The 13513-nt window shown below is 40.1% G+C and overlaps 1 protein-coding gene across 1 annotated transcript in view; it reads right to left on the reverse strand.

Annotated features, from left to right (window-relative positions):
• Positions 1-13003, reverse strand: part of WWP2 (WW domain containing E3 ubiquitin protein ligase 2) — a 111879-nt gene extending 98876 nt beyond the window's left edge. The window contains exons 1-4 of the mRNA XM_006760341.2: positions 12881-13003; positions 12426-12510; positions 7685-7832; positions 7209-7330 (exon numbers count right to left, since the gene is read on the reverse strand). Coding sequence (XP_006760404.2) covers positions 7209-7330; positions 7685-7832; positions 12426-12510; positions 12881-12919 — 394 coding nt within the window. The 5' untranslated portion in view covers positions 12920-13003. The remainder of the gene's footprint in view (positions 1-7208; positions 7331-7684; positions 7833-12425; positions 12511-12880) is intronic.
• Positions 13004-13513: the final 510 nt, after the last annotated feature.

Consider the following 13513-nt stretch of genomic DNA (forward strand, 5'->3'; position numbering starts at 1 on the left):
CGCCTGCCTCCCCTTCAGGCAAGGGGGCCCACATCAGCGAACAGTGTCTCTGTTGCCCATCTCTGGGATTCAAACCTCCCCATCTTTGGGAAGAAAAGTACAGGAGACAGTAACTACTACTATTGTCACTGCTTATATATGCTTGTATGTATCAGGCAATGCTGTCAGCTCATTTAACCTCAAAACAACATTTTACAGAAGAGGAAACAGAAGGTTAAGAGACTGAAAGATGTCACAAAGCTAGTGGGGCCAGGATTCGAACCCTGGTAGTCTGACTCTAGAGTCTACATGTTCATAACGACTTCCCCACATGACAGATGTGTAATCACCAGAAACAGCCGTGAAGAAACATGGCTGGAATGTTATGCGTGCCAGCTATGTCCTGGTCACCCTCGAAGACTTGCTTTTCTAAGAGAATGAAGCCCACTGTCCTAATACAATCCACATTTTCCATTAGGTTCGGATCTGACATACCTTCCTCCTCAACCCAGCCACACACTCAAAGGGCTACGGCCGGTGCAGCCGCCACCGTGAACAACATCAAAGGCACGTGCAAAGCAACAATGTTTTCGAGGAAGCAACTAATTTCACCTGACAGGAGCCCCCTAGTCTCACGATATGCTCATGATAAGATGCTAGCACGCTAAACGACACAGTCTTCATGCCATGATGAGAAATGAAAAGGGCACGGCCGGCCAGGGGAAGCTCCTCTGAGAAATCTCCTACTCTGTTCCCTGGAAGGACCTGAATTCCTCCCCCTTAATGAATATGCTTCCCCCATTAAGTGAACCTCAATAAAGGAAGCAAATTCTGCTCAACGGGAGCTACTCTGTCTGTGGAGTAGCCATTTTCTATCTTACTGCTTTACTAATAAACTCACTTTCACTTTAAACTCTAAAAACAACGTTTTCATTATTAAGCAAGACTAAATGCACTAAGCTTTCAATTCAAAAGCTATAAATAAGATATATATAACAGGTCTGAATAAATAAGATATATATAACAGGTCTAAGGGCAAATGGTTGGAAAAAAGTTAATAAAGCTAAAAATGAAAGTTAATATTAGAAAATATGGTACATCTAATAAATAAATCCAAGTTGTCCTGAAAAAAAAAATCAATTAAAAATCAAAAGTTAAAACAAAAGTATTTATGCTAGTCAAGAAAAAAATTGGGGGAAAATACAAATACCAAAAATTTTAAGTGAGAAAATTAAAAGCATTTTTTAAACGGGAATGCTATTTAAAATCTTTACACTAGCCCTGACCGGTTTTTCTCAGTGATTAGAGCATCGGCCTGCGGACTGAAGGGTCTCAGGTTCGATTCCGGTCAAGGGCATGTACCTTGGTTGCAGGCACATCCCCAGTAGGGGCTGTGCAGGAGGCAGCTGATCGATGTTTCTCTCTCATCAATATTTCTAACTCTCTATCCCTCTCCCTTCCTCTCTGTAAAGAAATCAATAAAATATATTAAAAACAAAACAAAAATAAAATCTTTACACTAATAAATTTGAAAAATCTCATAAAATAATTTTCTCAGGATATATGATTTAACAAAATTGATGCAAGATAGCCCTAATCGGTTTGGCTCAGTGGATAGAGCATCGGCCTGCAGACTCAAGGGTCCCAGGTTCGATTCCGATCAAAGGCATGTACCTTGGTTGTGGGCACATCCCCAGTCAGGGGTGTGCAGGAGGCAGCTGATCAATTTTTCTCTCTCATCGATGTTTCAAACTCTCTATCCCTCTCCCTTCCTCTCTGTAAAAAATCAATAAAGTATATATTTTTTAAAAAATTGATGCAAAATGAATCAGAAAAGTTGAACAAACCAAATCATTATGGGGAAAAATACTGAAAAAGTCATCATAGAATTATTTCAAAGAAAGCTGCCAGACCCAGTTGGTTTTATGGGTGAGCTCCTTCCTGTACTCATGGAACAGATAATTCCCATGTTATACAGTCTGTTCTCAAAGTTGGAAAGCACTTCAACTTACCGTATAAAATTAGCTTAACCTCAATTCCAAAGCCGACAAAAATAGTACAAAACTACAGACAAACGTCATTTATGAATATAGATGGGAAGCCCCCAAATAAAATAACAACGAGCAATTCTAACAAAACTTTCAAGAAATAATCTAGCATGAGCAATTAGGTGTTCTCTAGAAATTCTAAAATTGTTACTATTAGAAAATTAATAAAATAAATGGAAGGAAGAAAAATCATATAATTATCCCAATGGTTGCTTAAAAGGTATTTTGCTAAAAATTCAACCCCTTTCCTGATTTTTTTTTTCCCTTTCCTGATTTTTAACGGGAAAAACAACAATGATTAATGAACCAAGAAGACAGGTTTCTAACACGCAGCCTTACACCCAGAGGAGTCTCACTGGAAGCACGGTTATTAGACACGGCCATACACCCGCTCCATCACCACTAAAACGGGAAAGTGTACACAAAGCAACTCACAAGAAAAATAAGTATAATTATCTAATAAGATGAGCAAAATTATCAGTCTTAGAAACCACATAAATATCTCCCAAGAAAAGTCAAAAGAAACTATTCAAACCTATATTAAGAATTCAGCAACTGACAGAATATAAAAGAAAATGCAGAGACTAATAGTTGCATACTAAAAACAGCAGGTTAGAAGACCTAATAGGAAAAGATACCATTAAAAATAATAGCAAAATTACTTTTAAAATTAAAAGAGTCTATCTAAAGATAACTTCAAAATGATTTGAATGAATTTAGAGACATCTGTGTTCCTGGGTACGAAGAATCAGCATGGAAATTCTCCATAAAAGAATTTTTTTAAATGATAGGATTCTAATAAAACCTCAAGGGACTTGAGGGGAAGAAAGTAGAAGGGGGGAGAACTTGACAAAATAATTTAGTTCATCTGATGATGTCATACATGCAAAGTAAAGAAGGAAGATTTTGAAAAGAAGAGAAACTTGAACTGTCAGAGATTCAAACATTTATAATGTTACCATAGCTAAGACAGAATGATTTTAAAACAACAAATGAAATGGAAAATCCATAAACAGCCCCAAGTATACATATGTTTTTAATATATGCCGAAGGTACCAAATCAAATCAAAGGGGAAATAGATGGATTATTCAATAAGCAATAATAAAGCTATCAGTTAACTATTTGGGAAAACTTAAATAGATCCCTAATCACACTGTGCACAAAAAATAAATCTGTCTGGATGATGGATGAAGGATAAAATATGAAAAAATAAAAATTATAATGTACTAGAAAAAAACAGAAGTGACTATTTACCTGATTTCAGAATGGGAAAAGCCTTTCAAAGCATAAAAGAAAAAGTTGACAGATTCAACTACAAAAACTTTAAAACATCTGTTTGGAAAAAGAAAATGAAAACCTAAAAAATTAAAATGAAAAACTAGAAAAATATTTACAAATTATAAGACAAAGAATAATAGCCTTAACATATAAAGAGCTCAGCTCTGGTCAGGTAGCTCAGTTGGTTAGAGCGTCGTTCCCACCCAATATGCCAAGGTTGTGAGTTTGAGCCCCAGTCAGAGCACATATAAGAATCAACCAACGAATGCATAAATAAGTGGAACAACAAACCAACGTTTCTCTCTCCCTTCCTCTCTCTAAGAATCAATTTTAAAAATAAAATAAAAACATATAAAGAGCTCTTTTAAAACTAACAGTGAGAACTACACACTTCAATATAAAAATGAATAAAGGATAAGGCAATAAGCATACTTTAAAACACTGAATCACCGCCGAAACCGGTTTGGCTCAGTGGATAGAGCGTCGGCCTGCGGACTGAAAGGTCCCAGGTTCGATTCCGGTCAAGGGCATGTACCTGGGTTGCGCGCACATCTCCGGCGGGGGATGTGCAGGAGGCAGCTGATCGATGTTTCTCTCTCATCAATGTTTCTAACTCTCTATCTCTCTCTGTAAAAAATCAATAAAATATATTAAAAAAAAAAACAAAAAAAAAAACACTGAATCACCTTCAATAGATCAGAGAAAAGGTGGGAGGACTTCACAGAAATAACGTAATGCAACAAGAGGACCCAGACCAAATCCAGATTCAAGCAAACCAATTTTAAAACAACACTTTTGAGACAAATCATAAAACCAAATATAAACTGGGTAATAGGTGATAATAAAGAATTCATGATTGGCTAATACGATTGGTGTGATAATGGTATGCTAACTATGTAAGAAAATGTCCTATTTTTAAGAGATGCATGCTAAAGAATCTAGGATAAAATACTGAGACATCTATTGAAAATACTTCAGCCAAAAAAGAAAGAGATTGAGTAAACGTGACATAATGTTAATTAGCAAATAGGCAAAAAATAAATAAATCTTCAGTCATTTATCTCAAGTAAATGTTAAACAATGGGCAGAAAGATTTAAAAATTTTCATGTCTATCATAGCATTACTAGCGGCCCAGTGCAAGAAAATCGTGCAGTAGTGGGAGGGAATCCCCTCTCACAGTCCAGGACCCCTCAGGGGATGTCCGCCTGCCGACTCAGACCCAATCCCCCCTGGACAGCCATCCCTCTTGCAGTCCGGAGCTCTTAAAGTCTGGGACCCCTTGCTCCTTACTGCCCGCCTACAGCCCAACTTCTGACTGAGTGGTGCTCCCCCTGTGGGAGTGCACTGACCTCCAGGGAGCAGCTCCTGTGGCAAGTGTCTGCCCCCTGGTGGTCAGCACTCATCATAACGACAGTCGTTCCACCATTCGGTCAGTTTGCATATTAGCCTTTTATTATATAGGATTTGTGATTGTGAAACACTGAAATCTATCCAAATGTTCAATTTTTCATACAGCCATCTGATAGACTACTACCAGGCAGTCATCAAAACTGAATTTTGGAAGAAAAATTAAAGCTATTTTGATATATTTTATGGTGCAGCAGCTATGGAAAACATTATGGTGATTCCTCAAAAAAGTAAAAATGGAAATAACACATTATCCAGTAGTTCTACTTCTGAGTATGTACGCAAAAGAATTGAAAGCAAAGACTTAAAGAGATATTTATGCACCCATATTCATAACAACACTATATTATAGGCAAAAGGTAGAAGAAATCCAAGTGTCCTTGGATGGACGAATAAACAAAATGTGGTATAATCATACAATGGAATATCACTCGGCCTTTAAAAGGGAGATTCTGATATATATGCTACAACATGAGTGAGCCTGGAGGACATTATGCTAAGTGAAATAAGCCTATCACAAAAAGGGAAATACTGTATGATTCCACTTAGATGAGGTAACTAAAGTAGTCAGTCATGGATAGAGACCAAAAGTAGAGTAATAGGGAGTGGAGAAAAGGGAGGAAAAGGGGAGTTGTTGTTTTTAATGGGTACACAGTTTGCATTTGGGAAGAAGAAAGAGTTCTGGAGATAGATGGCAGTGATGGCTACATGACAATATGAATGTACTTAATGCCACTGAACTTTACATTTAAGAACGGTTAGCCCTGGATGGTGTTGCTCAGCAGTTGCAGCACTGGCTTGTGTACCAAAAGGTCGCAGGTTCGATCCCTGGTCACGGGCACCTATCTGGATTGCGGTTCGCACCCTGCCCCTAGTCAGGGCACGTGTGAGAGGCAACCAGTCCATGTGTCTCCCTCATATTGATGTTTTTCTCTCTTCCTCTCTCTCCCTCCTTCTTCCCCTCCTCCCTCCCTCCATTTTTCTCTCTCTGAAAAGCAATGGAAAAAAATATCCTCAGATGAGGATTAACAACAACAAAAGAATGGTTAAGATGGTAAATTCGATGTTATGTATATTTTATAATTAAAAATAAATTAATATACTTGATACCTTTTCAAGAGAAAAATACATGTTGCAAAATACTATTCTTTTATCTCTAGTTTGATTGATGTCTTAAATATTAATATATATTTGCACATAGGAAAAAAGTTCAGAAGGATATATATCAAAATGTTAATAATTATCAGTAAGTGCTGTGCTTACAGGAACATTTTGTTTCCTTTGTGTGTCTGTGTGCTTTTCTGTAATTCCCAGGTTTTCTACATTTACTTTTATAATCAAAAGCAAAAGTATGTTGACTGGACAAATGAAAAAGGAAAGAAAAGGATGCTGATCCAAATTCGAGAATGTCCACAATTGCATCTCCAAAAGATATAATGCACTTGAGAACAAATCATAAAAGGCAGCCTAAGGTTCGGGAAAATAAAGACCAACTCAGAAGACAGAGCACCCGCGAGTTCCCTACAGAATTAAAATGGAGACATACTCCTGATTTTAAGCAGTTCCCACAGCCCAGGTGGGTTCACCACATCTCTGTGTGCCAAGCAGAAAGGAAAAGACCAAGGGAGCCTCAAACTCCACCCGAGTGGCCGGTCAGAAAGGACAGGCTCGGAAGGAAAGGACGGAATCAATGCCGCGCTCTCCCTAGGACTCAGCACGCCCCGCCCCCACACCTCTCTCAAGCTAAATCCACTCTCAGAAAATATTTTCTAGACAGCAGCCTTCAAGAGAAAAAGGAGCCTTTCTTTCTGTGGCATCCCCTCGCCACATATGGTACTGCTCTGAATAGAGGCATTATGAGGGAGGGTTCGGATACCACAGCCACGGTTATGCCACTGACCACAAACAACAATAAATAGATGTTAGGGTTTAGGTTTCCATGCAGCAGAGGCACCCTGAGTAATTACGCTAGAGCTTCCAACAGATGTTTATTGAGTGCCTACTAAGCACAGGGCATATTTGTAACATCACACACACACACACACACACACGAACACACACACACACACACACACACACAAACACGCACGCGCACACACACAGCAGTTCCTTTGTTCTGTTCCAGGACTCAGACTGGGGCAGTAATGTGTAGGCTGGAGGCCCTGGCCAGTCTGACTGTGCAGGTCCCATCTCCTGGACTGGGGAAAGAGGGGCAGAGGAAAAGCACTGATCCTTGCGAAGGACCCAGGGGACAAGTCACTGCATCCCACCACTACGGCCACTGGAAAAGGGGCCGAGTTCTGCAGAAAGGAGCCTTCAGCCCTCCTAAAACCCCACGGACAGCATCCGTGGGAGCAGAGTCACTGCAGGCCCTGGGCCTGGAGGAAACGACATCACCAGGTTTATCGGGCAGGAAAAGAGAAAATCATGCCTCCAAATACTTCTCCCCACACACGTAAATGAATCACACCAGCCACCCCTTCGTCATACGTACTTTTGCCCCCATTGTTCTTCAGGACATTGGAGAGGTTGACAGAGGCGGTGCCTAGCAGTTCATTTCTTAAGGTATGGCAGCTCCAGACCTTCAAATCTAAATGACTCTGGGCCGTGACATTCCTGGAAAACAAACAGTTGATTCATCACATCCAAGCAGATCAATCACTCTGATTGCCTTAGAAGAAAACAGGTATTGCTGACAACTTGGAAGGGTGGGGAGGACCCCAACAGGAAGACGCTCACATAACCCCTAACCCCCCAAAGCTGGCCCTGTAACCACCTAGCTAATAATGAGCACTCTGTGAGCTCAATGATGTGGAAACACTTACTAATAAAGAGAGGCACCTCGGGTACCAAAGGCAGAAGACTTAGAGGCTCCACAGGACCCCTGGATCTCCCACCACAACCCGCCTGGAGCGCCTTCTCTCTTTCCCCCACGTTACTGCGTTCAAAAGAGAAGGGGCTTTCTCTTACAAAATGATGATCTCATTCCAGAGAAGCTCGGAGCTCCCGATTCGCTTCCCAGTCTTCTTGGTCTCACTGGGCAGTCCATCCACTGCCACTTCCACAAATGAGTTAATTCGGTGTTGGCGATTGTGCACCTTGGGTTTCGCTGACACCACTGGACAGGAGAGAAAGAAAAAGTCAAGGATGAGGCAGAGGGCTCCCAGCTGCCCCCCTGTGGCAGATGGTGTCACTCTTTTTTGCTGTTTCGATCAAAAAATAAATTTTTGGTTTTTTTCCTGATTTTAAGAAAAGTTTTTTAAAACGTCAGGACACACACACACACACACACAAATATGCAGCATAAGAACCAAAAATCACTCCTAAGCTAAAAACAAGATGTTGGTAAATTCAGACTTTCCAGACTTTCAACTTTTATGTCCCCAATTCTTTAAAAATTCTTCTCCTCCCAAAATCCATTTTAGAGGCAATAACACAAGCCCATTACAAGAATATGCCATAACTTGGTTAACTATTCTTTCACTGATGGATAGATTGCTTCTAATTTTTTACTCTGGGAAAATTACCATAAATGTATATACAGTATTTGCTTGCATTTCTGAGTATCCCTCCAAATCTATGAACATTTTTTTAAAAGGTTCCTAAAACTGCTTTAATTTCTTTCTAAAAAGGGTAGATGCCCATGAGCACTATAGGAGGATGTCCATTTCACCAAACACTGTATAACACTGAGTGCAATGTTTTTTCATTCTTTGCAAATATCGCAGGTTTAAAAAAAATAGCATAAGGATAATAGCTAAGAATTGAATACTTTTTATAGGTACTATGCTAAGCACACATCATCTGCCTGAATCCTCGCAATGAACCCATGCAGCAGGGAATATGTCATCACCCCATTTCACCAGGAGGAAACAGGCTTGAGGAAGCCAGGTCATTGCCCCAGGCCACAGAGCCAGGAAGCTCTGAGCCAGGATGTGCAACTGGGCAGCCTGACTACACCATGTTTTGTGCCATTACCAGACTTTGCTTATTTGTTCTAATGCTTTCCTTCAATTACCAGAGAGACTGAATATTCTTTCCATGTGCTTGTTACCATCTGCATTTCCTCTTCATGTGGCAGCGTTTCTGATGTTCACTCGGCACCAGCAAGCCAGGGACTCAGAGAGCACAAGCTAAGCAAGAATCCGCCCAAGGCCAGGCAAGCTCCTCTGAGAGCATATATTAGCCACGAGAACTCCAGGTCATTAGGATGAAACACATCTAGATGCCTTCAATCCTTACCTATGATGGCAAGACTGTTGTAGCCTGAGCTCCTCTCTGTCAGGAGGTAGCGAACCGAGCTGGCACGGCTCAGGGGTTGAGCGACAACCTATGAACCAGGAGGTCACAGTGCCATCGATTCTCGGTCAGGGCACAGGCCTGATCCCCAGGGCGGGGCGTGCAGGAGGCAGCCGGTCCATGATCGGCTCTCTCATCATGGGTGTTTCTCTCTCTCTCCCCCTCTCCTTTCCTCTCTGACATCAATAAAAATACCTATCTTTAAAATATATATATCATTATTTTTTATTTTTAATAAAAAAAAAAAGAGGTAGCAAACCTCTCCCTCCCAGACCCTTCCGAGAGGTGACAGTCCTGTAAGGGGGCCACAATTTGGCAAAGGACAAACCCACCTCTGGATTGTTTTTAGCAATAGCTCTCTTCTTCAGGCCCAAAAGGAGAGTAGAGAAAAATTCAAAGAACAACATTAAAAGTTGTGGCTAAGATTCAGGAGCAAAAAGGGGTGGTACCAGGGAAAAAAGGTTGGGGTCCTGGGAAATGTGTCCCAGGGTAGAAAAATGAAATACTTTACACACTGATCAAGGCTAACTGAGGCCACCTGGTGGTACAAGAATAGCTCTGCATGTAGGCCCTTAAAAAAAAAAAAACAACGGACTGATTATAGAGTCCTATAATTTTGAGCTAGGCCGTTTCTTTGAAATCAGCAAGTTCAAACCCTTTATTTAATCATTTGACCAACTAAGATCCAGGGAGGTGAAATAACATATATCCAAAATCCTAGAGCTAGTCAGAGCCAGAGCTAAGCCTAAATTCAAGTCTCCCAGCTCCCAGGCCAATTCTTTGAAATCTGCCATGATGTTTCCTTTTTTGTCCTCTAGCTTTTCCCCCTAGGTGTTTTTCTACCTTTTCCTTTTTTTTATTTTTACATAATTTCAGCAAAATTTTTAGGAAAATTGCAAGAACAATACAAAGAATTCCTATAAACTTTTTACCCAGTCACCAAATATTAACTTTTTATCTATTTGCTTTATTATTCTCTCTCGCCCCTGACTTTCCCTCACACACATACACATTTTTCCCCCTAAAACTCTGGGAGTGAGTTGTAGATGCTGTACCCCTTTACTCCTAAATACTTCAGTGTGTATTTCTAAGAACAAAGACATTTTCTAATATAACCACAGTATAAATATCAGCATGCGCAAATTTAGCATTCCTTAATACTATTAGCTACAGACCTTATTCAAATTTTGCCAATTGTCCTACCAAAGTCCACTATAGCACAAAAGGGAATTGTTTTCTGTTCCAATCTAGAGTCACATTTTGCAGTTATTTTGAAGTTCCCAATCTATAGAAAGGTTGAAAAAATAGAATAATTGCATGCTCTTCACCAATTATCATTTTGCCACACTTGTTTTATTCCCCTCTATGTGTGTGTATATATCAGTGCTAATGAAAATATTCTACCTTGGCATTGTCCAATGCATTGCCCTCTGACACATGTGGATATTGAGGACTTGAACTATGGCTAGTGGGACTGGGGATTTTAATTGTAAATTTAATTAATTTACTTTAATGTAAATTAAAGTTCTATGGGGCTATAGTGGCTACCCTATTGGACTGTACAGGATATAAATATATGATATTTATGTCTATAATTGTGTATCTATATCTACACACTTTTTTTCTGGTAAACCATCTGAAAGTAAATTGTAGATATCATGAGAGATCAGCCCTAAATACTTTTCAGAATGCAACTCCTAAGTATAAAGGCATCTTCCCACCTAACCACACACCACCATCATTATACCTAAAAAAATTGAGTTACCGGCTCTATCAATTCTAATATTCATTCCATATTTAAATTTCCTCAATTGTTCCAGATATATTTTTATAGCTGTTTTCCCCCAATCCAGGATCCAATCAAGATGAGCACACTGCATTTGGTTGTTGTTTCCTTAAGCTTTTTTTTTTCTTAATAGGTTTTATTGATCTCCTTTTACAGAGAGGAAGGGAGCGGGATAGAGAGTTAGAAACATTGATGAGAAAGAAACATTGATCAGCTGCCTCCTACACACACACACACACACCCCCTCCGGGGATGTGCCCGCAACCAAGGTACATGCCCTTGATGAGAATCAAACCTGGGACCCTCAGTCCGCAGGCTGACGCTCTATCCACTGAGCCAAACAAGCCAGGGCGTCTCCTTAACTTTTTAAAAGCTGGAATGCTCTCCCTTCTTTTTCCATGACAATGACTTTAAAAGACTTCCACCAACTGTGATCTAGAATATGCCAAATTCTGCATTTTTCTGATTGTTTCCCTCATGATTAGATTCACACTGAACATTTTTGTCAAGAATACTACATACATTGTATACTTATGCACACACCCTGTTACCCTACTGGGGAAGCGAGGTTATCCCTTGGTTAATGTGGGGTCTGCCAGGTCTCTCCACTGTTAAGAAACATTTTTCCCTCTAATTTATAATTAAGGAGCAGGTTGATGTGTTGCATGTTTCTCTTTCTAAAATACAAGCTAAAATAAAGGCATCGAGATACAAGCAAGTTTATCTAGAAAGTTTATTTACCGTGATGAAATGTAAATGCCAGTCTCTTCTACGTGGAAGCACATCTTCACATAAGATTTCGTTTTTAAAGTCAACAAATAAGGCAAAAATCACATATGGCCAAAATTATACCCTTGAAAAGCTCTTCGGAAGGCCCCAGAATAGAACCTGGCATTTTGTCTTTCAATAGGTTTCAAACAGTTGTTTGCTTTGCTGTGCTTTGTTTTCTACTGTTTCTTTCTTTTTTTTTAATACATTTTTATTGATTTCAGAGAGGAAGGGAGAGGGAGAGATAGAAACATCAATGATGAGAGTGAATCATTGATTGGCTGTCTCCAGCCGTCCCTATTGGAGATTGAGCCTGCAACCCAGGCATGTGCCTTGACCGTAATCGAACCCGGGACCCTTCAGTCCACAGGCCAACACATCCATTGAGCCAAACCAGCTAGGGCAGGAATCACCATTTTAGGTCATTTTGGCCAAAAGTTCCTTTTGTCCTTCAAGAATTCCAGCTACACCAAAACCGGTTTGGCTCAGTGGATAGAGCGTCGGCCTGCGGACTGAAAGGTCCCAGGTTCGATTCCGGTCAAGGGCATGTGCCTGGGTTGCGGGCACATCCCCAGTAGGAGACGTGCAGGAGGCAGCTGATCGATGTCTCTCTCTCATCGATATTTCTAACTCTCTATCTCTCTCCCTTCCTCTCTGTAAAAAATCAATAAAATATATTAAAAAGAAAAAAAGAATTCCAGCTACACTATGACAACCCGATGAGAATGAACAGTTACACTCTTAAGCCTTTCACAGACTTTGGCTCTCCAGACCCAAGTGTGGTATAAACCCACCTCTTCCCCACACACTGGGCTGGACCTCAAATGACTAACAAACACTCCACACAGTGCCACTCACCTTTCAAAGTGAGCTGAGACTTCTCAAAAGGCAGGGCCACTCCTGTCCGGCTGGCGCTGGCAGATGCCATGTCATCACCAGGAAACTGCAAGACAAAAACAGCAGTAGGTTTAGAGAATATCTGATAAGAGACTGAGGAACTGGACCCAATTTTAATATCCAAGTTTAAAGAGACAGAGCAAAAAAAAAAACAACACCCAGAAACCTTGAAGCATCTGTGGCCATGCTATTTCCAGCAGAGTGGTGTGTCTGTCTGTCAGTCTTATGGCTATTCAACCAAGATAGGTCTTTATAGCTTAAGAAGAACACTGTTATATCAAAGCCTGGAGAAGGGAGGGTGTAATATAACATCTCCAAAAAGAAAGTCGCAGTTCAACAATAAAACATAACCCTCATCATCCAATATTTTTCATGGACAAAAGATCTAAATAAACAGTTCTCAAAGGTATACCTACCAATGGCCAATAAGCACATGAACAGATATTCCACATCATTAGTCATAAGGTGTCCGTGTCATTCCATCTTTGCTAGAAGTCTGTCTTGTACTTTGAATGGATCTTTTTACTCATACATAATTCTGTAATATTGTAAACTATCACTTGGAAAATATTGGTTCATTGAGTTATGCAGATATTCAAAATGTCATTATACATTAAAATTGTGTTCATTTCATTGTACAATATTTTAAAAAATCACATTTGTGAATGTCGCTAGTAATCTTTAAGTACTAAGAAGATGTCAGCTCTTGGGGTAGATGTAAGTGTTCCAAAATTCTAATTTTTACTTAAAAACTCCTATTTTATCATTGGCAACAGATATTGTCGGTTGTTTTCCTTAAAGTGACAGACTCACTTCGTTCATTTTCAATAAAATACTGCCAAATACTCAAATCTAGTAACTTTAGTAGGTCTGTTTTGTTTTGCTTTTAATAAAAATGGTATTTCATGGTCCAGCTGGTGTGGTTCAGTGGTTGAGTGTTGACTTATGAACCAGGAGGGCATGGTTCAATTTCTGGTCAGGGCACATGCCCGGGTTGCAGGATCCATTCCCAGTGTGGGGCGTGCAGGAGGCAGCCAATCAATGATTCT

Source organism: Myotis davidii, unplaced genomic scaffold (assembly GCF_000327345.1).
Source record: "Myotis davidii unplaced genomic scaffold, ASM32734v1 scaffold1437, whole genome shotgun sequence".
Taxonomy (NCBI): domain Eukaryota; kingdom Metazoa; phylum Chordata; class Mammalia; order Chiroptera; family Vespertilionidae; genus Myotis; species Myotis davidii.